The sequence below is a fragment of the Megascapheus bottae genome, chromosome 1 (assembly GCF_031878675.1).
Source record: "Megascapheus bottae isolate mThoBot1 chromosome 1, mThoBot2.hap1, whole genome shotgun sequence".
In the NCBI taxonomy this organism is placed as follows: domain Eukaryota; kingdom Metazoa; phylum Chordata; class Mammalia; order Rodentia; family Geomyidae; genus Megascapheus; species Megascapheus bottae.
Window position 1 is genome coordinate 97549903 of NC_143509.1, and position 24874 is coordinate 97574776.

Genomic DNA, 24874 nt, shown 5'->3' on the forward strand with positions numbered 1-24874 from the left:
AAGACTCATCCATATTTTTTCTAAACATATTTGTCACCATAATCAGTAACAGGAAAAACAAAAACAAAAATCAGCTTTCCGTTTCACTGATTCCCAATTATTCTAGACCTTAACTTTTTTAAAAGATTTTTTAAAAACTGTCATTTCAGAATAGCTCATATTAAGAAGGAAGAACAGTATAGAGTTTAAGAGCTAGGAGAGACAATGTCTCAATGTTAAGTTACAGTGTCCTTCATTTCTGCAGGAAGTATGCACAGTAAATGCAGGTTAAGTGCTTACAAACCAACTGCCAAGTAAGTATTCTTTCTTTTTGAAAGAATGATTAATGAACTGATTCTTCAATTCCCCATTTATTTGTCCTCAAATCTGTGGCAATTAGTGTGTATTTTCCCCGGGACAGTATTTTTTACTTTTCTATAAACTTGCAATTCTTTGCAAATTTTAGTAGAATTATCATCAATTAACTCCTACTTCAAGCTCCACGTAACTAAATAGCTCCACATTATAAAAAAAAATGATAGAGAAATTACTTAATGAGATGGATAGCTCACACAAACCATATAACTTAAAAGGAAATTATTTCCCTTTAGTATAGAGTGGTTACCTGTAATCTGCCCCAGAAATCTGGTTCTGTCTGGATCAAAAGTGATTTGGGAGGGATGCATTAGTCATGTAGGTATCCAATGTCAGTGATTACATTTAAACATATGTAGAAAAAAACAGATCAAGACCATGTATATGGTTCAGCAATGCCAAGTCTGCCTCAGCAATACAGACCATGGAATGGCCTTTTTCTGCCTCTTCAAAACCCACCAGACACACAGGTAGATGACTTCTCAGGGACTCAGCCTGACCTAAGAGCACCTTGTACAACAAAGCAGTGCACTAAGGATAACATGAGGCTCTTTTGGGCTTGGTGGCACCATGTCGTGGTGGTTTTAACACACAGATTCCTGGACATGCAAGACCAAGTAAGCATCTCTAAGGACAGTACCAGAAAAATCTGCATTTGAGACTGCTAACCCAGGAACAGAGAGGTGACAAAAGACACGAGGAACCCACATGAGGAAAACCCCAGGTAGAGCCCAAGAATTAGGAAGGCCATAGAAAAAAATTAAACTAAAAGCTTTATAAAAGCAAGAAGCTAAAAATCTCAGCTAAACTAATTTCGATTGTTTCTAATTCATGTCCTAAAAGAAAGGATTATAAACTTAATTTCTATACCTTTACACAAAACAACAAGAGCTGCAGACATTCACTGACTCTTAAAAATGCAAATATAAACAGGAATGTTAAAAACAGGAAAAAGAAAAAAAATCAAAAAACGAAAAACAAAAAAAAACCCACAACACCTTGGCTTTGGCTTTACCCCAAAAGAAAGGTTAGTAAACTATAATCTGAGGCTGTTATTTGTTGTATGATAATTCTTTCATTATCCTCCCTATAAATCTTTCCAATCTCTAAACTCAAAATCTTTTATTGTGATCAAAAGCAGCACTTGTACCTTGGTTATGAACATGATGAAATGGTAGGAAAAAAATCAGCTAGGGCCAAACAGATAATAGTTTTAAGATGAAACACTGATAAGGCATACTATGCTGTATAAAAGAATGAAAAAAATATACATGCAAAGGAGAGTAAGACTGAGAAGAATATTAGTACATGGTTTTAATTCCTCTGTGAAGCCACATTTTCTTATCATAATTCAAATACATGCTGCTATAGTTTGTAGATCTACCTGACATAACAAAGATTGTTTCTTTCAAAAAAAAAAAAAAAAAGAGCTCTGGGATCTCTAATTTTCAATTAGACTGCACTAAGTAAACAAGGTTGTTTAATGAAAAATAAAAACCTTCAAGATGGACTGACTTGAATGGCTTGAAAACTCCGAAGATTCATCTTTAATATCATCTTGTCGTCTTTGGACAAGGCGGGAAGCTCGCTGTTTGTACAGCTGATGTATTGCTGATTCAAGTTCATTAATCAGTGGCACCTGTAAAAATACAACACACTCCGTAACACCAAACTCCTTAGGTGCTTACTTATTTGAGGGTTCCATATTATTTCCGGATTTCTGAAAAAGCCCCCTCTCTATGGGCAAAACAATCACGAATTCCTAACAGGACATGAGAGCAGTTCAGTTTTGCAATGGATAGGAAGCCACCATTTCTTCTTCAAATCCACACACAGAGCTACTATGTCTACTGCCTAGTTGTCGGAGCAAAAGTTTGGTTAAGAAATTTAACAGTATTAAGAGAGCAAGTAAAGAAATGCCAAAAAATTTTAGTGCTTTATCTCTCGAGAATATTTAAGTAACTTGGAAATCTTTCAAATGTATATTTTAATTTTCTAGCAGCATGATCTCCAAAAACCATTATCAACTATTCAATGTCAATTAATCAATCAACCCACAACAGTTCTATGAGTAAGTAAGAACAAATGTCTACTTATTACCTGCCTGACTTTGGACATTTAAACTGATCTGCCATTCAGAATGTACTAAGTAGCCTATAACAATCTATTATACAATTTTGCACCTTAATTCCGTATTTTCTACGTAAACCAACTAATAACTAGGGCTGAAAAATTTCTAGCTATTACAACCTATCAAAAATCAATACATCTCTAAACTTAACAAGTTCTCTTCCCATCAAATGTTTAAATTTTTCCATATTGTAAATTTCTGATTGTAAAGTAAAAATATACTTGATTCATATAGAAAAGTTTATGGAATGAGATCCAATTTTTTTTCTTTTTTTTTTTTTTTTTCACCAGTCCTGGGGCTTGAGCTGGACACTGAGCTAGACACTGTCCTTGGGCTTTCTCAAAGCTAGTTCTCTATCACTTAAGCCACAGCACCACTTCCAGCCTTTTCTGTGTATGTGGTATCGAGGAATCAAACCAGGGCTTGTGCATGCTGGGCAAGCACTCTACCACTAGGCCACACTCCCAGCTCCAAGATACACAATTTTTTATTAAAAAAGCAGAAAGCTTGGTTTATAAAGACCTTATATAATAACCAAAAGCTATGAAACTTTCACAAACACTAACAACCACTAAACATACCTGAGGAAACCAGAAATTCTAGTTTCCTGATGGTTAGTGCAAAGGAAAACACAATAGAATTTGGTAACACTGGCACCAAGTGTTATAGCAGCTTCCTGAACTGAACAAACTGCAAACGGAAAATTAAAAAAAAAAAAAAAAAAAAAGCAGGTGGAATACAAAGATGTCCACAATAAAATCAATTTATATATATATATATATATAGATAGATACGTATGTGTGTGTATGATTCCATTGCAAAAGTGGCAAATGTTCACAGAAAGATCAAAATAATGGTAATGGAGTCATTTTTCTTTGCCACACCATAGGCAATAATATCCCCAAATCTGCCATGATTGTTCTCGACAGCTCAGTCCAGGGAATCTACCATTAAATTGTAATGTAATCTTATTTTCTTAAAGCAATTACTGCCCTATTGTTGTAACCATCTCTCCACCTCTTGCCATTTCCCTTCCCCTCTTTTCTTTTAACCTGACAGACTACAGACCTTAGATGCATTCTTTCAGTCTTGGACATTTACATTTCTCTAACTGTAAGCACACATTTGAACTGGCACGATAGAATTTTAATTATCCAATGTGAAATTAAGATTCTGGTCATGCAATTTTTCTTTGTAGTTACTTGGATTGCTTTTTAACAAAGCTTACAGAAAAATTCAAAGAAATATTTCAAACTCATTTTTAACAACTCTCACTCACTACCAATAGTGATTTGTTTATCTCAAGTCTTCATCAAGACAAATTATTTTACCCTTTCCAAACTCAAAACTAACATTGTAATTATTGTTTTGGGGCCAAATCTCAGGCAAAGAACACCAGAAATAATACTAGAAGAGAAACAAAAAACGAATGCTTTACAAGTCATTTAAAATCTAAATTCAAACATCACTTAAACTTTTCTAAAAGAAAAAAAAGATATTCATGTCTGAGTTTGAAAGAGTATTTTTAGTATAGTAACTAAATCAAATATTCAAATCTATTCAATTGTTTCTAAATCCTTTTTTTTTAAATACTTCTTATTCCCAAATATTTTTAAAATGATTCAATCAGTTTGACAACACGTTTTTTTTTTTTTTTGGCCAGTCCTGGGCTTGGGCTCAGGACCTGAGCACTGTCCTTGGGTTTTCTCAAGGCTAGTGCTCTACTACTTGAACCACAGCACCACTTCTGGCTTTTTTCTATGTATGTGGTACCGAAGAATTGAACTGGGCCTTTGTGCATGCTAGGCAAGCACTCTAGCACTAGGCCAAACTCCCAGCCAGGCAACATAGTCTTAACATAACTGAATGCATATGAAGATGTCAGAATAAAATAAAACATGTTTAAAACACAGTATTATCTACCCTTTTAATTAAAATGTAGCCACTACATATCTCCACGAACAGCCATGATTAGCCATGAGTTGTCCAGGAACAGAATAATCAAGGAAGAATAAAGCACACTACTAATTCAGCACTGGAAACAGTGTCCTATTCTTGTTTTTAATTCAAGAATGGTGTCATCTAGCAGGCTATCCTAATGTCAATTTTTTAGTATTGTGTGTACAATTTGGAATATGTTTATTCAAGTAAATTCCACAGCAAAGGCCAAGATACTTCAAATGCAGCAATTCCTAGGGACAAATCTCACAAAGTATCATTTTGGACCAAGATCCTTTCTCTAGGCAGCTCTGACACATACCTCCCACTTCCATTCCTGACTCCAGCCCCTCCCCTGAGGAATACAGTCAAGCTCATTCTTCCTCCCCACTCCCCAGCAACTGTTCTGCCACAAAAAATGCCATAGCTTAGACTGCCCATTGTCTTTCCAGAAACCATCTTTCCAGAAACCAGGAAACCAGGCAATACAACAAAAACATGGATAAATCCTATGGAGAGGAAAGGGTGACACAGTCATCCTGCATGGTAGAAAACCATCAAAATCCACCAGAAAGACAAGTTCTTGTGCAAGCATGTAGTTTTATAATACCAAAACAATCAGCAAAGACAATCTAAAGTTAAAACACCTATTTGACCATACTGTTAGTTTGTAGTTTCTATGCTAATCCTAGTCAGTGATAAAAGGAAATGTGCCCTCCAATCCAAAGTTAAATGACAAGACATTTAAGGACCATGATTTAATTTTTTTTTTTTTGGTCATGGGGCTTGAACTCTGGGCCTGGGCGTTGTCCCTGAGCTCTTCAGCTCAAGGCTAACACCTACCCCTAGATCCACATCGCCACTTCCAGTTTTCTAGTCCTTAATTACTTGGAGATAAGTGCCTGGCTGGCTTTGAAGCATGATCCTCAGATCTCAACCTCCTGAATAACTAGGATTACAGGCGTGAGCCACCTCACTCAGCTGATTTCAATTTTTTTAAAGGCTATGGAGTCCACAAATGCTTACAGGCCTAATATAAACAGTACATCTATCCTAAAGAAAAATCAAGAGGTTATCTGAGAAGTTAGCTGCAAGCAGCTAATTTTTTAAAATGTGAACAAAATGGTAAAAGAATGCAAAAAAAATGTTACTTTTGATACTAAAAAATGAATTTGGAAATGAGGCTGCAAAAGAAATACTTAATGGATTCTGAAATGAATAAAGATACATGGCTTATTTAAATAAAAACGAAGAACAATGGCAATCAAGTACTTTGGGTAAAAAAATAAAAACTACTGAAATCTAGCTATGCATTTTTTACACTATTAACAATCATACATATTTAGATTTACAGGAATAATTTAAAACTAAGCTTAAAACTGAAGCATAAAAATGAAAAATTTGATCACAAGTCTCATACTAGCCATTCAGCAAAGGCCTAATCTGCCACTCCCTGTACTCTGTAGTATTTTCATTTTCTGTTCCCAATATAACTAATATACCAAGAAAGAAGCCACTAATGAAGCAAAGAAGGCTGAATTCAGTGGATACTGAGAATTACAGAATGGTCTACATATGGCCATCTAGACCTCTTTATTATTGCCTTATTCAAAGAGATTAATATTTTTGCATTCTTACCTTTTCACTGAAACACTCAAGCAAGTCTTGGACATACCCTCGCATTTCTTGCAAAAATTTATACCGTTCACCAATACCCCCAGAAGACCCTTCTAATCTCTCAATAGCCCTCGTGGAGTCCACTCGGCTTTGCAGGTGTTTCTCATGCTGCTGTCGATTTGTTTTGTGCAATTCTTTCATGGAATCCAACCTTAAGAACACAAAAGGATAAATATAACATTTACATCCAAAAAGTCTGTGCTGTCGGGACTCTTGCAATTATTATTATAATGCATTTAGTTCCACTGCTAGAACATAAAGATACTTGGAATGCCATCTTTTCATCTGTACTGCTCTTTCTCTCAAAAAAATAATTTTTTTAAAAAAAGCAGTTTCCAGACTTAATACGCAGTTATTTGATGTGCTAATCATCAAAATTGTCTTGCTTTCCCCCCCATATCTTGACTACATTCTGGAGTCCAAAAGGTGCAAATTCAAAACTGTCTTCAACATGACCATGGAGTGACATTTTTTTTTTTCTAAATTTTCGAGGCTTCCACGGAAGTAATCCAAGAATGTAGCAGAACAAAGTATGATGTCATCTTCTGTTAAGTTCTGGAAAGTGGGCCAGTGAATCTTCTTTGCCGATATTCTGTATCTGCTACCCCAGACTACATGTTGCCTGAGGGAACAGAAAGCTAGAGGACAGGTCTTTAAGAAGTTGATCTGCCCTACCTGTCTTTAAGCTGTTTCTTTACCAAATCAATAGTAACGGGAGTCATCTCATTACTGGGAGTTTTGAAAGGGACTGTGTTATCTGATTTTTGAGATTTGGCATCTGATGATCCATAAGTGGTATAACTGTATGGTATGCCATAGGATGACCCATAAGGCATTGTCTGGTACGTGTTCTGGTAGTACATATTCACTTCTGTGGGCTGACTTGCTTGAACCTAGAAAAGAAATGGATATATATGGGAAAAAAAAAAGGCTGAACTTAAAGCATCATTAGGGGTGACAATGATTAAAATACCCATTTCCCAGACAGTATGTAATTAAAATGAGCAACTGTACAATTCTCAGAAGTCAACTAAAAGTAGAGTTGAAAGAATGTCTGATTTCTTGATGGAATCACTAAATTTCAATTTAGGGCTGGGAGTTTGGCCTAGTGGTAGCGTGCTTGCCTAGCATGCACGAAGAGCCAGGTTCGATTCCTTGGTACTCCACATATATAGAAAAGCCAGAAGTGATACTGGGGCTCAAATGGCAGAGTGCTACCTTTGAGGAAAGTCCAAGGATAGTGCTCAGGCCCTGAGTTCAAGGTCCAGGACTGGCAAAAACAAACAAATAAATAATATAAATAAAAAATTCAATTTAGACCTAAAAGGGATATAAAAATAATCCTGGGCCACCATTTTATCAGTAGAAGAGGCTAATGAGCTTGTCCAAGGTCAGAGAATGGACAATCTATAGATTACAACTTAAGATCCCTGATAACTAGGTCAAACACATTCCTTATATTGTTTCCTTTCCCCCTGCCCCTTTTTTGCCAGTCCTGAGGCTTTAACTCAAGGCCTGGGCACTATCCCTGAGCCACTCTGTGCTCAAGGCTAGCTCTCTATCACCTGAGCCACAGCACCACTTTCAGCATTTTCTGAGTAGTCTATTCAGTTTCATGGACTTTTCTACCTGGACTGGCTTTGAATCACGACTCTCAGACCTCAGCCTCCTAACTAGCTAGGTATCAAAATACATACAAATTCTAATAAATATAAAACAAACACAATTTTTTTAAGTTTACACTATGCAACTTTGCTATTTTCTGCTATAAAAATTGCTCTTAGCATTTGTAGAGGTATTTTTCATTTGTTTCACTAAGAATATATGTTTATGAAAAACCCATTCATTTTCTTCTAAATAATTTTTGTCAGAAAAAATAAGGTATCTAAGAAAAAATTATCTATCTAAATCAGTGGTTCTCAAATTGTACTGAATATCACAATCATCTAGCAGGCTTCTTCATCAGATTGCTAGGCACAGTGTTTAGTTTCTGATTTGAAACTTTGCCTTTCAACAGTGCTCTTAGGTGTGACTGATGGACTGATGGCCATAGCCAATGGACTACTTTGAAAAACACTAATCTAAGAAATCGAAAATTCTAGCTGGGGGCTAGCAGTGGCCAGGCCTGTAATCCTAACTACTTAGGAGGCTGAGATCTGAAGATCAAGCTTCAAAGCCAGCCTGGGCACAAAAGGACCTGAGACTCATCTCCAAATTAACCTCTAGGTAATAGGAAGTGGGGCTTGGCTCCAGGATAGGGTAGTGGCCTTGAGCTGAAGAGCTCAGGGACAGCGCCTAGGCCTACTTCAAGACCCATGACCCACCCAAAAAAAAAAAAAAAAAAGTGAAAATTCTCTTGTCTGTAATTTTAAATGGTCTTCTTGTATTGGATACATAATCTCATGCAGTCTTCTGGATGATACTATTTGAAGGAATGACAAAGGTTCTACATAGTTTATATAAATTCTATATTGTTATATACTTCTAAATAGTTATTTTCTTCTACTTTATATAGTTTTCGTTTTAACAAGAGGACAAAAAGGCTTTTAATCTATTTTTAAATGTATACTCTTTTTACCTGAGGGATATTAATTCCTTTTCTTATCTGTTCTTGTTCCCAGCGGCTGAGCTCTTCATCCTGTTCTCCAGTGACTAAAGCATCATCATCACTCCCCTCAATACCTACAAGCCAGGAGCCACACAGGAAATTATTTAATACCCAAAAAGCAGAAGGGTCCTAGTCACAAGAATCAAGCTATTGTTATTATTATTATTACTATTAGTAACTTAAGTCTGACCAAAATATATTCTACGGTCTCTCTCATTGGACACTGCTGACATTGTCTGCCAAAATCACAACACCCTTAGTAGCTAAGGTAATTGTCAAAATAGTTGATCAGTTTATTAATTTCTGTAAGTTGGACATTAGGCTAACACAGGGAAGGACAAAACCACCTATTTCTTACAAATATTGAGAGGAATATACACACACACACACATATATATATATATACACATGTATATATAACTATATATACACAGAGTAATACTAGCCACAGATAAATGTTTAAATATTATCACTATTATGCTAGTTTTCAAATTTTCAAGAAACAGACCTTTACCAAATAAGTCTCCCAGCTTTTCATTCTACTATAAAAATCAAATCACAATTAAGAACAATGCAGCAGTGCAGGGGGATTACTATCCTGAAACATCAAGTTACCTATTTCCTCGGCAATTTTTTGTCTTTGTGACTTTTCTTTCACAGAAAAAACTATACGGCGTTTCTCATCGTCATCTTCATCATCGCTGGCATCATTCTCATCTTCTCGGACAAGGCGGCCTTTACCGGGTTCATTATCATGAGGAGTGAAATCCCCTAGTTCCCGGGCCATTTGACGCTTTTTTCTTGCAGCATGTATAAATGCTGCATCTGGAATTTCTCCTGTAACCAAATGATTAATTATAAAATATGACAGGTGTATGAAATCTCTTTCTGAGAATATGAAGAATAATATAACCTAACATAGACATGTTCCAGTAATGCTTTTTTTTGGTTTTTGCTGGTACTGGATCCTTTTTTTTGGGGGGGGGGGGTAGGATCTATAATGGGGCTTGACCCAGGGCCTGGGTACTATCCCTAAGCTTTGTGCTCACAGCTAGTGCTCTACCACTTTGAGTCACAGCTCCACTTCCAGTTTTTTGGTGGAAGTAAGAATCTCACACTTTCCTACCTAGGCTGGCTTTGAACTGTGATCCTCAGAACTCTACCTCCTGGGTAGTTACAATTATAGCTGTGAATCACAGGCACCCAGCTTATTACTGGGTCTTGAACTCAGGCCCTGAACATTGTACCTGAGCTTTTGTAGCTCTAGCCCTTTACCACTTGAGGTACAGCTCCATGTCTGATTTACTGGTGGTTAACTGAACCTAAGAATCTCATGGCTTTTAGTGCCCAGACTGCCTTTGAATCATGATCCTCAGATTTCAGCCTGAGTAGCTAGGATTACAGGCATGAGGCACCAAGCCTGGCCACGGTAATGTTTTAATATTCACTACTGGTAATCTGTCCCAAACATCATCTACAATCCAGCCTTTTTTTAATTTATAGTTTTTCATTTTTAAGAATTGAAAATGATTAAGTATTAATAAAATGGAAAACTGATAAAATGGTGCCTACAATTTCATGACAAAAAAGTACTTGATTTATACTGCATTTCTCTTGCAAATATTTTTATAGCTTATATATTACGCATACTAAAAATGTATTTTCGTGACTAACTGCTCTTTATATTAAACCATTACATTTTTCTTCATGTTGTTCTACATACACATAATTTTTAAGAATTTAGCAGTATTCACTGAAAAGCATAATTAAATATATAAAGTGACTGACTTTTCACCTACAGCAAGAATTAATCCTTTGCTACTGATCTAATTGCTATTGTGACACCAAGTAAATATACTGTAATTTACTAGTCTTGATCTTCCCGGGAGACTTTTTTCCTCCTTTACCTTTTGCACCAGTACTGCAATTAAGCCATGATATGGAATTATAAAGTCAAGGGTAAGAGCATCTAGAAATCTATTCCTGTTGCAAAATAGCTTCCTATGAGGACTACAACAATTTGATATCCACTAGGGAGGTCCAAAGTAGGTATTTTTAAATGTTACATTAATAGTTTTTTTACGCTTAAATTTGTCTAAAAGACTGAAGTTCCAAGCCAGCCTGGGCAGAAGAGCAGAAAGCTAGGTATGATAGCATGAGCTATCCCACTACAAGGGGAAGCCTAAAGCAGGTAAGGAAATAAGACTTTATCTCAGAAATAATTAAAGCATTATCTGTCTTTGGGAGGAGGGTAATGGGGGTACACAGAAATGAAGAGACAAAAGGTAACAAAATGCAGCAATGGTGCTCACTAAACACTATGTTGAAAATGAACTATACAACTTACCGGTGGAGACTGGAGAAAAAAAATGGGAGAGAGCAAGGGAAGGGGTAACATTATCCAAAATGAAATAAGCCCATTACCTGACTTATGTAATGTAACTCCTCTACACAGCAACCTTTCCTAACATTTTTTTTTCTGTCGGTCGTGGGTGCTGTCCCTGTGCTCTTCAGCTCAAGGCTAGTGCTCTACCACACTGAACTACAGTACCACTTCTGCTTTTCTGGTGGTTAACTGGAGATAAGAGTCTCAGGGCCTTTCCTGCCCAGGCTGGCTTTGAACTGAGTAGCCTCCTGAGTAGCTAGCAATACAGGCATGAACTACCAGTACCCTGCCAAAATTTTAATATTAAAAACAAACAAAGAACAGGATGGAGGCTCTGTTCAGCAACACAGTGACTATCTACCACATGAGAAGCCCTGAGTTCAAACCCCAGTACCACCAAAAAGAAATAATCCATCTTTGAGAAAGTTTTGCAGGTACACACCTGGACGTAGAACATTCAAAGAAGACAAGGCATTTGAGAATGCCCCGCCAGCCTTGGGTTTTTCTTCCTCCTTCTCACTCTCCATGTCCATCTCATCTTCCCCGTGCTCACTGATGAGAACTCCATCTTCTTGACTTGTGTCCTTAACGCGCCCTGCTTTGTCCAAAGCTTGGTCATCTGAATTGGTAAAAGAAGCAATTAAAATATATTTAAAATAAGCTCACACTTGGCTGTTTCTTTCAAAATTAACAGCAAAAGTATATATTAGGTCTATCAATTTACTTTTGGATGTTTCCCAACTAATCTTTTGCTTTCCATTTCTTCTCCCGCACTCACAGTAACAACTTCTAACTCATTCAACAATTTCCCAGAGCAAGGGAAAGATCTCAAGTGAGATCTCTATAAACCCATTATTAATGGATTAAAACTGGCGCTGGAGTTTAAACTGCTTTAGGCCTCCAATCTCTCCCCATTCCATGTTAATACTAATGTAAAGGTTCAGAAGGTGTTTGTCATGTCACCATTTTGGTAGTACCAACTCTAATCCCCTTACTGCATACCAAACATCGTTTATAATCTACCAACAGTCTATCATGCATACTAAACCTTTAAACTGTTTCCTTCAAAAATCATCTACTTTGTCCTGGCATGTACTTGCTCCTTCCCTAAACATTCAAATCTTTGATGCTACATACATAGTTTCCTTCTATTTTCTGAAAGTTCACTTATCAAAATCCAACTTGATTGCCTGCTTTTCTATGAAGCAGTCCTCTTCTGAAAAAATAAACTACAGTCACCCTTTGGACCAGTCATTAGTACTTTACTCAAACTGAGGTTACATATTCGCATGTTTTCTCTGCTAGACTACAAATTGGAGATGACAGAGTGCCGGGAGTTTAGCCTAGTAGTAGAGTGCTCGTTTAGCATGCATAAAGACCCACGTTGGATTCCGTAATGCCACATACATAGAAAAAGCTGGAAGTGGTGCTATGACTCAAGTGGTAGAGCTCTAGCCTTGAGAAAGACCAAGGACAGTGCTCAGGCCCTGAGTTCAAGTCCCAAGACTGGCAAGAAACAAAAGCAACAACAACAACAAAAAAACCCCAGCAATTTCTTTGGAGCCGGGAGCACAGTCTAGTGGTGGAGCACTCACCTAGCATGCATTAAGCCCTAGGTTTGATTCCTCAGTACCACATACTCGGAAAAATGGGAAGTGGTGTTGTGTCCAAGGACAGTGCCCAGGCCCTGAGTTCAAGCCCCAGGACTGGGGAAAACAAAAAACAAAACAAAAACAACAACAAAAAAAATTGGAGATGATAGCATTCTGGTTCCTATTAAGTCTGTAAGAACCTAGGAAATAACCCGGACAGCAAGGGGAAAGGAAGCTGGTGGGTTGAATTTAATTTGGGAGAGGGAGAGATATCAGTACAATGTATGCCTCCTAACTCACAAGGCTGATGAGTGGCAATATGACCAACATGAAGCTTATCAAATTTCTAAACGTTCTCTAAGAAGTAAACCACTTTAGCCAGGCTTGGTGGCTCATGCCTGCAATCCTAGCTACTCAGGAGGCTGAGATCTGAGGATCATGGTTCAAAGCCAGCCCAGGCACTAAACTCCATGAGACTCTTATCTCCAATTAACCACTAGAAAACAGGAAATGGTGCTGTGGCTTAAGGAGTAGGGTGGAAGCCTTGAGCTGAAGAGCTCATGGACAGCGCCCAGGCCAGTCAAGCCTCACGACCAACAAAAAAAAAAAAAATTAAACCACTTTGAAAATAGCCCCAAAGGGTTTGGAAACTCATCTTTATGAATCTATGTTCCTGTTTTCAAACAAGACTATTCCTGCCTCAGGCTGAAATGAGAAACTGTCTCTGTATGGCAGCAGTCTACACACCAGTAAGAATCCAACACCAAGAAACTATCTCTTAAGAGGAACGCACAAATGCCTGAGCATTGAGTAACTGAACTGTATATATTGCTACTGAAAGTAGACACTTGAATGAAGTTACACTAAGTTCTCAAATCACTGAGAAGGGTGTGATTTTTATCATTTCAAAAGAATCTGATTAGTACTTACTGTCGACTGTTGAGTTGAGTTCTGTCTTAATCTTTGATTTTTCAAGATCTTCTTTATATTCTTTCTTGAGCAACTTTACTATCTTTTTGCTGTAACTTGATTTCTTCACTTTGAAAACCTCTTCATTTTCTTAAAGAAATAAATGATGTGTGTATCAACCATTCCCAGAAAAATACTTTTTCCTTCTTTCAACAAATATATTATATATAAACACATACAGGCAACATATATATTAAACACATACAAACACACCATAATCTGGTTACTTTAAATTTATCATAGACTCAAGATTTAAAGTTTTACCTTCATAAATTAATAGGCAGTACGAAATTTCAAGGTTTGTAAGGTGAAACTTAAGTAATTTCACAAAAACTTATGGTTTGTATTTGAAATAGGATAGGGAAGGAAGGAAAACAAGATGAGGGGAGGGGGTGGGGGGAGGGAAATGGAGACCAAGACATGAGAAAGTGTATCAATGTTTGCAAAGTAATGCACCTTCTATTTGTATAATGTATAGTGTAACCCTTTTATTAATTACAATAAAAAATATATAAAAATAAACAAAACTTATGGCTTGTTTTCCTTAAAACCTTCCATCTCAGGAGGGGAAAAAAAAAAAATCATGTTTCTTTAAAAAAAAAAAAAAAAAAACTAGCGGGGCTGGGAGTTTGGCCTAGTGGTTAAAGTGCTTGCCTAGCATGAATAAAGACCCGGGTTCGATTCCTTGGTACCACATACATACAAAAAAGCCAGAAGTGGTGCTGAAGCTCAAGTGGTAGAGCTCTAGCCTTGAGAAAGTCCAAGGACAGTGCTCAGGCCCTGAGCTCAAACCCAGGACTGGCAAAAATACAAAAAAAAAAAAAAAACTAGCTCCCACCTGTAAGTCTAGCTATTTAGGAGGCTGAGATCTGAGGATTAAGGTTCAATGCCAGCAGAAAAGTCCATGAGATTCTTATCTTCAATTAACCACCAAAAAGCCAGAAGTAGAGCTTAAGTGGTAGAGCTCTAGCTTTGAGTAAAAAAGCTAAGGGGCAATGCTAAGGCCCTGTGTTTAAATCCCAATACCAGTGTGTGCATACCCATACATAAATCTAATTATTAAGGAATCTGAAACAAAAAAAATCAAAAGGTGTTGACAAGTCTGAGTAACTTTGCATCCATCACCAACCCACAGTTATTTCAAGACTATGCTTAGAATATATCACTGTAAAAATAACTTTTAGTGACTTATCCAACCTCTTCCATTTTAAATTTTAAAAGTCAAGTGCATAACACTTCACCAAATAGTCCGTGTGTCATCAAAGACATAAACTGGTCATATCCCTCTCAAACAAAATTAACTTAAAAGCCAAAGATAAACTGCCTAACCTAGACACAGGACGGTGTCTTGATTCGGAGACGCATAACTTCATGAACTCATTTTTTATAGCGTGGGATTGATTTACACAAATTCAACTGGTCAGAAAGTAAACTTTTTAAAGGCTCATTGACGATCAGAAATCTCAATCTCCTGAAGTTGACCGGTCTGACATACTGCAGGAGATTACAGAAACTGCCTTAGCTATCTATTGTTTCACTGTTCCCAAGGCCCCGAGTTACTTCAATGGAGAAACAGCCTCCGTGTTCCTGAGAACTGTCCCAAGGACACTTAGCAAAGAGCCAAGTCTAGTCTTCTCGGATCTAGTTCTCTCCTGGTCAAGGATGCCAAACGAGGCGCAGGCACTGTGGCCTGCAAGTAGGGCTCGGAGCCAGTGCCAGCAGTAAAAACCAGGGATCCAAACATCATGTTCTCACCGTGGTCTCACCGAGGGCTCACACTTGTAACCCTACCTGGCTCCAGGAGGCAGAGATCTGAGAGTCGCCGCAGTTCAAAGCCTGCCCGAGACTTTCATCTCCAATTTGCCACCAAAAAGCTCGAAGTGGGGGAGGGGGGGAGAAAAGGGGGGGAGTTGAGGGGGATGAAGTGGAGCTGTGTGGCTCCAGGGATAGGCTAGCCTTGAGCCAAAAAAAAAAAAAAAAGGTCAAGGACTGAGTCCAGACCGAGCTCAAGGCCCAAGACCGGTAACCAACGAACAAATAAATACACATCAACTTCTCTCCTAAACACCCAGCAGGAAGCGGGCAAGACCGGGAGCACTGGCTTTCCACTTCGAATGAGTGATCACAGCTCCAGCAGAAAATGTCCAGGCGGAGGCAGAGGAGGGGGGAGAGGAGGAGGAGGATGGAGGGGAGGATGGGGGGGAGGAGGAGATGATGGTACAGGCTGCTCCCGGCGGCGCGGGAACCCAACCCCACTCAGAGCAGAAGGCCGGAGGAGGGGAACGATCTGCCCGCGCAGGGGCGCCCCGGGGCCTCTGCCCGCGCAGGGGCGCCCAGGGGCCCCATGGGTTCCGGGATGGGCGGCATCCAGCGCGCCCGCCCGCCCCGGTGGGGGGCCCTGGGGTGCGGGGGAGAGGGCCGGGGCTTTAGGGGCGCGGCGGTTACCTTCCTCCTCGTCCTGGAAGCTCAGCAGGCTGGCCCTGGGCACCTCTTTGTTCTCGCGAGGCCTCTTGCGCGGCTTCAGCCCGTTGCCGGGCTCCGAGCCTCCGGGAAAGCCTCCGCCGGCCTCCGCCCCGAGGCCAGGGGTGAGCGTGGGGGGCGGCAGGGGCAGCGGTCCGGGGCCCAGCAGCGAATCGCCCCCGGGGGCCCGGTCGCCTCCTCCAGGGCCCGGGTCTTCGCCAGTAGCCGGCGGTGGCAACAACGGTGGTGGCTCCTGCTCCTCCTCGCGCTCCCGCTCCTCCTCCTCCGAGTCGTTCCGCTTGCGCACATTCACTCGCCGGGCTTTTCGGAACATCCCCGCAAGCCCCGCACAGCAGCCTCACCCCAGATCCCGCACGGAGTCCCGGCCGCGCTCAGCCCGCGACTGCGCACGCGCGCTAGCGGGAGCTCAGACCCGGTCGAATCTCCGCTCCTCGCCCCCCGCCTCTTCCTTCCACCGCGCACCCCAGACTGGGCGTGCGCCGGCGCTCTCACGCGTCCTCAATAGTCGAGAGAGAGCGCTGCGCATCCCGCGTCTGTCGTCAGTGTCTGCATCGCCCTCTGCCGGCGTGGAGGACTACGAGCAGCGAACGCTGGGACTCTTTAACTGGTCACAAAGACAACCATAGAGATGGGAGGAGAGAGCGCCCCGGGTTGTTGGCGAAGATCTGGCTGCTGAACGGCTTCCGCACTTTCGCGCGGCTGTCGATGAGTCCACCTCCCGTCGAGGACTGTGCGGGGCCCGAGTGGGGAGTGGACGCGCCAGGTATGGAAGGAGCGCGTGTGTCTCCCGGGAGAGTGTGTCTCTAAAACCACGGCATGAAGGTGTCGCTCCGGTGATTATCAGAAGCTCCGCGAATCCTTTGCATCTCTGCCGCGTTCAGGCCCAGGACGGGGGGGGGGGGGGGGGGGGGGAAGCGGGGAGGGTCGGAGACGGTAGACACCTGGTCTACCTGGGCTGTCGTCTCCCCCTCCCACCCGCCATACCGAGCGGCAGTGCCAAATTGACTAGCAATTTCGGTGACTCGTGGTTCGCCGAAACATACGGAGGGGGAAATGGCGGGGAGGCGGGGGTTGAACATGTTTTGACCGTTTTCAGGCTGGTGTCACAAAGCGGCAGGCCTGAGGGTGATGGCCTGCGAGGCTGAACTCCCCTGCTCTTTCTTGCCCAACATTGGACTTGAAACAAGTCTATCCTGCCGGCGTCCACGTGTGTTCCTGGATTCCTTTTCATGTTTCAAGATGCAGAAAAAATGCATTCAGAATACTCCTCCTGGTGGCAGTTTTAACAGCGTCTCATTAAAGCAAACGTTCGCGTTGTAAATTACCTTTTTTTTTACACAAGTAATATGTAAACGGTACTTTTAGTCTAACAGGAATTGGAGAATAGTCTACATCAACTCCTTAAAGATTTATCTCATTTTTTTTAAGCCCAAGTGCTTGTTCACTTCACCAGTCCTGTGACATTTGAGATTTGGATTATTTCTAGTCTCTGTGGGTGCTGGGGGGAAAAAAAATGATACCTCAAACTATGAGATTTTGAGCTTGTTGAGCCCTTTAACCTAGAGGAGAACTCAGATCTCTCTAAACCTTCCTGCGTTTCTTCCACAGCACCTCACCTCCACATCAGTTGCTAGGAGGCTTTCTCTGGAGTTTAGCATATTAAAGATAGAATCCTGCAAAAGAGAACTCCCTTCCCAGGAGGCTCATCGAACAAATTAATTGTGTCTTATACTGGAGGTATATCAACCAGAGTGGATCACAGCCCCATTTTGTTGTTGTTTGGTTGGGTTTTTGTGTGTGTGTGTGTGCATGGAACATCTGTACATTTTACACCATAATTAAAATGGTTTTTATCTTGTTAACCTGTTGTCAGTTTATTTCATAGACTCAATTGTCAAAGCTTCAGAGGGTAGAAAATTTCCCTCCGCCTGGGCGTGGTGGCTCATGCCTGTAATCTTAACTACTCAGGAGGCTGAGATCTGAGGATCAAGGTTCAAAACCAGCCCCGGCACAAGAGAACCTGAGATTCTTATCTCCAATTAACCTCTAGAAAACTGGAAATGGGGCTTGGCTCAAGGCAACGTGGTAGTCTTGTTCAGAAGAACTCTGGAACAATGCCCAGGCCCAGGGGTAGGGTGGTAACCTTGAGCTGAAGAGCTCAGGGACAGTGCCCATGGCAAGTTCAAGCCCCATGACCCACAAAAGGAAAGAAAGAAAGAAAATTTCCCCTCCCTTACACTCCATCATCAATGTTACTGTAAAGTTATCCTAACTGTAGGTTGTACTAAAATTAGTATTGCTGAATCCCAATGTATACATTTTTTATTTTGATAATTCTAAATTGCACTTTAGAGAAGTCGTACAATTTATGCCTCTACTATAAAATGTAAGTGTTCCTACACTTTCTACTTACTATACTTGGCCCACAAATAGTTATGTTAATAAATGCTTTAATAAAAACAAGAAATTTTAAAAAGGCTGGAAGTGGTCCAAAGACAGTGCTCAGACCTTGAGCTCAAGCCCAGGACTAGCAAAAATAAAAATAAAAAATACCCCAAACATCAAGAAACAAAAAGTAATAATAAAGCATCCAAACTCGGACACTACTAAAATACAACAAAATAAAAAATATTGGAGAAAAACCTCTTAAACCTCATGCAGTAGCATCATGTACACACACACACACACAAGTTTAGATATAACTAGCTATAGAAAATAACCCAAATTGATTATGAGAGTTTTTTTGCCAGTGCTGGGCCTTGGACTCAGGGCCTGAGTACTGTCCTTGGGCTTTTCTCAAGGCTAGATCTCTACCAGTTGAGCCACAGCACCATTTCTGGCTTTTTTCTCTGTGGGTGGTACTGAGGAATCGAACCCGGGTCTTCGTGTGTGCTAGGCAAGCACTCTACCACTAGGCCAAACTCCTGGCCCATGTGAGAGAATATTATGGACCAGTTAGAGAAATGCTACAGAACACAAACAGGAAAATACAAATTGCACAAAACTAAGTCAAGAATTGCCTAGAGACTTAACATTGTTGATAAATAAAGAGAAGGAAGATTTCTTTTTCCTTAGCCAATGTGGGGATATAACCCACATTGTGTGCTAGCTTTCTACCACAGAGCCACATCCCAGCCCTGAGATGTTTAAGAAGAATAAGCACACTTCGAGTTAACCATGGCCACAAGGCTCCTTTCCCATCAAATTCCTCCTATCATCTCACCAAAATAACAGTAAATGCTTTAAAATGTCTAAACACAAGACAAGATCCACAAAGTGAGTGATTGCAGATGCAAGTATATCCATCCAGTGTTCTTAATACGTCTTCTTACTAATCTTAACTTTCCATAACAAGAGAGGTGATGCTTATATAACTGCCTTATCTCTTCTCAAAGCTTTGCATGCTATACTCAATGAATAAGTACATAATTCTTTGTGAGACAGGGTCTCACTATATAACCAAGGCTTGCTCCTAATTCACTAAATATTCCAGGCTTAAAAACTTGAGATCTTCCCATCTCAATTTCCCAAGTGCTGGGATTACAGATGTGTGCTACCATGCCCAACCTATAACTTCACAATTATTCACTGAGAACTACATGTACAAACATAGTTGTATATATCTTCCTCCTCCTTGCTTCCACTCATGAAAATGAAAGTTTTCTTCCTCTCAAAGGTTTATTTGTTAGCTTGTGCACTCTATTCAGTTTCCTTTGAACTCATATGCTCTGTCTCTCTGTTTTTTCGGTCTCCTCAACACTTTTTACTGTGTAAAAGGGCTTTTAAACTATAAAAAGTTACCAAACGTAAATATAGTTGTGTACATTATTAGTAAGCATCCACTCAAATTCACTTTTTATATTCATTTAGTTATTATTTCCAATAACTAATGACAGTATATATATGTTGTATTTTTACTTACATCTTTCTAGCTTTCTCATTTTTACCCTTTGTCTTTTTTTTCTGACTCTTTAATGATAACTCTAAAGTACAATGTCAATAATGAGGTCGTTACATTTTTCTATTAAAATTCATCCTTTGATTTTCCTTTTGGCCTAATTTAAATGCTGACATTGTGGTCTCATGCTAATTAGTCTGAATGGTTAAATCCCCCACTAATTAAGCAAACATAGAAATTCCAGGTTATTTTCAGTTATCCTATGTGAAGATGAAGAGAAAAAAGTGATGACTGCAGTCACCTTGTGACTTCCTGATGATTCTCAGGAAAATAATTTCTTACCATTATGGTATCACAGATGCCATAGTGTTTCATTGCACTCTGTCTAAGCTTAGACACTAGTACCACAATCGTCATGGATTCTTGTGGTATCCTGAGCCCCAGGTTAGAAGTGCTAGACACGCATCATGCTGAGGCACACTAGTGCCATGCCACCATGTAATCATTATAATATTCCTTGTTTTTTTAATCAGTCATGGGACTTGAACTCTGGACCTGGGCGTTGTCTCCGAGCTCTTCAGCTCAAGGCTACTGCCGTACCCCTTGAGCCACAATGCCACTTCCAATTTTCTGGTGGTTAATTGGAGATGAGTTTCATAGACTTTAGTGCCTGGGCTGTTATTATAGTACTCTTCACCACAAGTTGGGTCACTGTGAGAGGAACTTTGCTTTGTCCAGTGGTAAACATTTAATTTTTTTTTTTTTTTTTTGCCAGTCCTGGGCTTGAGCTCAGGGCCTGAGCATTGTCCTTGGAATTTCTCAAGGCTAGCTCACTCTACTACTTGAGCCTCAGCACCACTTCCTGCTTTTTTTTATGTATGTGGTACCGAGGAATCAAACATGCTAGGCAAGCACTCTAGCACTAGGCCAAACTCCCGGCCTGGTTTTTATCAGCATGCACAATGCCATTTGGTTAACCCAATCTTATACTTCCAAATGGGCAGAGCACTAAAAGTTCCTTTGTTATCTCAGTCATTTTCGTACATTAACTTTACAAGTCATTCCCTAATTTGAGTTAATAGTTCTGTTGACATTAATATTTTTTTCTTTTTCTTTTTTTCTTTTTGAACAGTCCCAGGGCTTGAACTCAGAGCCTGGCACTGTCTTTGAGCTTTCTCAAGGCTGGTGCTCTACCACTTGAGCCACACCACCACTTCCAACTTTTTGGATGCATGAGGTACAAACCCTGGTCTTTGTGTATGCTAGGCAAGCACTCTACCACTAGGTCACACTCCTGCCCTGATATAATCTTCAGTTCTGATTTCTGAAGCAAGAGAAAAAAGAGAACATGAAGGAAGAGGAAAATTAGGTGAGATAACAATGACTGGGAATAAAGATAAAATTTGCAGTGAAAAATAAGGAAATGAGAGAGAATCACTAGAAGGAAACTTGCCCTGGAGTTTGCCGATACTCTTAAGAAAAGTTTGAGGTACAGAAAATGTTTTTGTTTTTTGTTTTACTGAATTTTGAGCTCAGTGTCTTATCCTTGCCTGATTTCCAGCCTGATTTGTGCTGATTGTTTTGGAGATCTAGTTTCACAACTCATAGATTTTAAATTTCAAGCTGTTCTTGGAAGCATGATGAATTCAATCTTATGCCTCATTCCACCTGGACATGAGCCATTTCTCTGTTATATCTACATCATGTACACTGATTACCGGTTAATCACTGTCTGAGTTGTCAGATCAGATGGTTGCAGAATTGCCTTGCTTCTGTTCAAGAAACCTCTGCTTTATGAGGACCTTAACACTAAGCACAAAGTAGCAATGCTGGAAATTGGTATCAAACAGAAATCAGGATTCTTTTGTTATGGTGATGTTACTTCACAATATTACTGGATGAAGAGGGGTAAATACAATATAATACATATTTTTTTTTTGCCAGTCCTGGGCTTGAGCTCAGGGCCTGAGCACTGTTCTTGGACTTTCTCAAGGCTAGAGCTCTACCACTTGAGCCTCAGCACCACTTCCGGCTTTTTTCTATGTATGTGGTACCAAGGAATTGAACCCGGGTCTTCATGCATGCTAGGCAAGCACTTTAACCACTAGGCCAAACTCCCGGCCCCATAATACATGTTTTTAAGTAAGACCAATTGAGCAAACAGTCCCAAAACTTTTTGTATGTCTTGTAATTTCTGTTGCTTTCTTAGTGTGCCTACTTTATAAATTAAATTGTATCCCAAGTCAGTACGTAGAGGAATTAACAGTATAAGTAGGGTTTAGTATGAACTGCAGTTTCAGGCATTCTTTAGGATCTTGGAATGGATCCCCTAAGGCTAACCAGAACTACTGTATTTTGAAAGAATGTTATCATTATTTTTTAATTTTTGTATTATTTTAAAAAAATTTTTACCAGTCCTGGAACTTAAACTCAAGGCCTCAGTGCCTAGGGCCTGAGCACTGTCCTTGGGTTTTCTCAAGGCTAGAGCTCTACACTTGAGCCACAGCACCACTTCCAGCTTTTTTCTATGTATGTGGTACCAAGGAATTGAACCTGGGCCTTCATTAATGCTAGGCCAGCATTCTACCACTAGGCCAAACTCCTAACCCCATATCTTTCTTGTATTTCATGTCTATACTGAATTCTGGTAAGTACTTCCTGATGTGGACTCTGCTTTCTCCCCTATGATCTGACATCTCTCCATGAGCTGCTAGTTATAAAGACCTAGCTTATAGCTGGTTTTCTCAGGACTGAATCTTTCATTTTGGCTTTCTATGTATTTTCTTCTTCAAAATAGTTCCTAAGTTTGAGCATAGGGCAAAGATAAGTAGATATTTGTAAGTGGGCTCAAATAGGATTGAGGGATGAAGGAAGAAACACAATTAGAGGTAGATATACCTATCTCATGGCCTTAGTCCAAGAGTTTTTTTTATTATTCAAATACTTCATTGTTTATCAAAGTTCCAGATAGTGAGAAACAGGTTCGATATTAGTAAATGACTGTGACAACATAGCGTTTGTTGCTTGGCATTGGGAAGGTCTTAAAATAAAAAAAGTCGGGGAAGTCACTGGCAATGCTGGAAACGTTGTCAATACTATATGATTTTAAAGATGAGTCCCTGTTGAAAAGAGCCATGTCTAGGAATGAAATAAACATGCACGTTCGCCAGCTTTTGTGTAGGGACACGGATGCCCCTGTGGAGTGGCCATTCTCCCCGCTCCGGATGAGCAGGCTTTGCTCTGTGAAGGGACGCCTGGCCTCCGTGTTGACGCGAAGCCTCCTCAGCCCACAGACAGCCAAGTACTCCGTGGGGAGGGTGTGGGAGCTGCACAGGGAAAGCTTCAGGTCCTGGACCAGTGTGAAGTTGAGCAGGCGGCCCAGCGCGGACGTGTCTGTGAACCAGATGGTCAGGTGGCCACTGTAGCTGGTTTGCTCAACTGCATAAGGCAGGACGGTTTTGCAGCTGCAGATCAGATTGGCCAGACTGTAGTCACAGTCCCGGATGTCTGCAGGGCAGCTGCAGTTGCGAATGGTATTTTCCTTGGTGAAAATCAGTGTGCTGTTCTCCTGGCCTTCCGTGAATGGGTCAAGTGCAAAGACCCCCAGTGCACTGACTAAAAGGAGGTAACGGCTAGAAGGCGGTGCCATTCTTGTCCAGCATGGACCAGAAGGTCCCTGCTTCTGCTTCATGAGGCAGTTGTTTATTCACCTGAAATAAAATATGCAGCTTTATTTTGAAGCCCAGTCTCTTCGCAGAAATACGAAGCTTATAATAAATGTCTGCTGATTCAAATGAAGATGGGCCATGTTTTAGCTTAGAACCTCAGAAGAAGCAGTAGCTCCACTCAGCTCTCCCAGCAATATATGCTGACAGTGAGATTCATATGCCAAGAGAGTTGGCACCTATGGCAGCAATAGACCTACCACGTCCATCTATGGGCAGGGGCCTGGCAGAGTTCTTTGAGTGAGCACATCCTCCAAACATCCCGTTACTAGCACTTAGTACCTGTAAACTCTCCAAACATGTTCTCCTCCCTCCAGTATCTGACTTCCTGGAATTCAAAGACAAATAGTTCTGCTACCCACGCACTGCCTGCTAAACTAAATAGCATGCGTAGCAATAAAACACTGAGTTAATGGTAAACTTTTTTGGGGACCGGGTTGTTTGTTTTACCAGTCCTAGGACTTGAACTCAGGGCCTGAGCACTGTCCTTGGACTTCCTCAAGGCTAGTGCTCTACCATTTTAGCCAAAGCACCACTTCCAGCTTTTTTGGTGTATGTGGTGCTAAGGAATCGAACCTGAGTCTTCGTGCATGCTAGGCAAGCACTCTACCACTAGGCCAAACTCCCGGCCCTTAATGGTAATCTTTGATTTCTAACTAGACAAATGTACCTTCTGCTTCCTCCTTGAAACTATCGATCAGTTTTTGGACTCCATCCCTTTCCTAACCACTTATAAATGTACTTATCTATTCACTACAGTATCACTTTATAGTATAGTCATTGTAACTATATGAATAGGCAGTTGACTCACCCAGCATTATAAAATGAAAGATAAATCGCCTTTCATTTATCTTTTCCTATCTCAGAGCAAATTGTATGAATTGACTTTTGCCCCAAACTAAGCAAGACATAAGCACTGCTAAATGAATTAAGTACTGTAGGAAAATATTCATGTTTTAAAGAGTAACAGCAGTGTCCATGCATGACTGGTAATCCATGCACTGTTGTCTTTTATGCTGTTATTAGAGCAAGATAAGCCTTAAGACAGAAGGCACCAGAGTTCAGTTTTATAAAAAGGATCAGAGTTTCTCCTGAGTCAACTAGTGATAGAGAAA

General features: G+C 40.4%; 2 protein-coding genes across 2 annotated transcripts in view; both read right to left on the minus strand.

Moving 5' to 3' along the window:
• Paxbp1 (PAX3 and PAX7 binding protein 1) overlaps positions 1-16461 on the minus strand; it is a 34930-nt gene extending 18469 nt beyond the window's left edge. The window contains exons 1-8 of the mRNA XM_090348822.1: positions 16101-16461; positions 13617-13745; positions 11537-11713; positions 9324-9545; positions 8679-8782; positions 6776-6993; positions 6062-6251; positions 1870-1993 (exon numbers count right to left, since the gene is read on the minus strand). Of these exons, the coding sequence (XP_090204948.1) occupies positions 1870-1993; positions 6062-6251; positions 6776-6993; positions 8679-8782; positions 9324-9545; positions 11537-11713; positions 13617-13745; positions 16101-16449 (1513 nt within the window). The 5' untranslated portion in view covers positions 16450-16461. The remainder of the gene's footprint in view (positions 1-1869; positions 1994-6061; positions 6252-6775; positions 6994-8678; positions 8783-9323; positions 9546-11536; positions 11714-13616; positions 13746-16100) is intronic.
• A 6476-nt stretch (positions 16462-22937) lies between these two features.
• Positions 22938-23728, minus strand: Epcip (exosomal polycystin 1 interacting protein). Its single transcript, XM_090333662.1, has one exon. The coding sequence runs from the start codon at positions 23723-23725 to the stop codon at positions 23024-23026; it is 702 nt and encodes a 233-aa protein (XP_090189788.1). The 5' UTR covers positions 23726-23728; the 3' UTR covers positions 22938-23023.
• Between the last annotated feature and the right edge of the window lie 1146 nt (positions 23729-24874).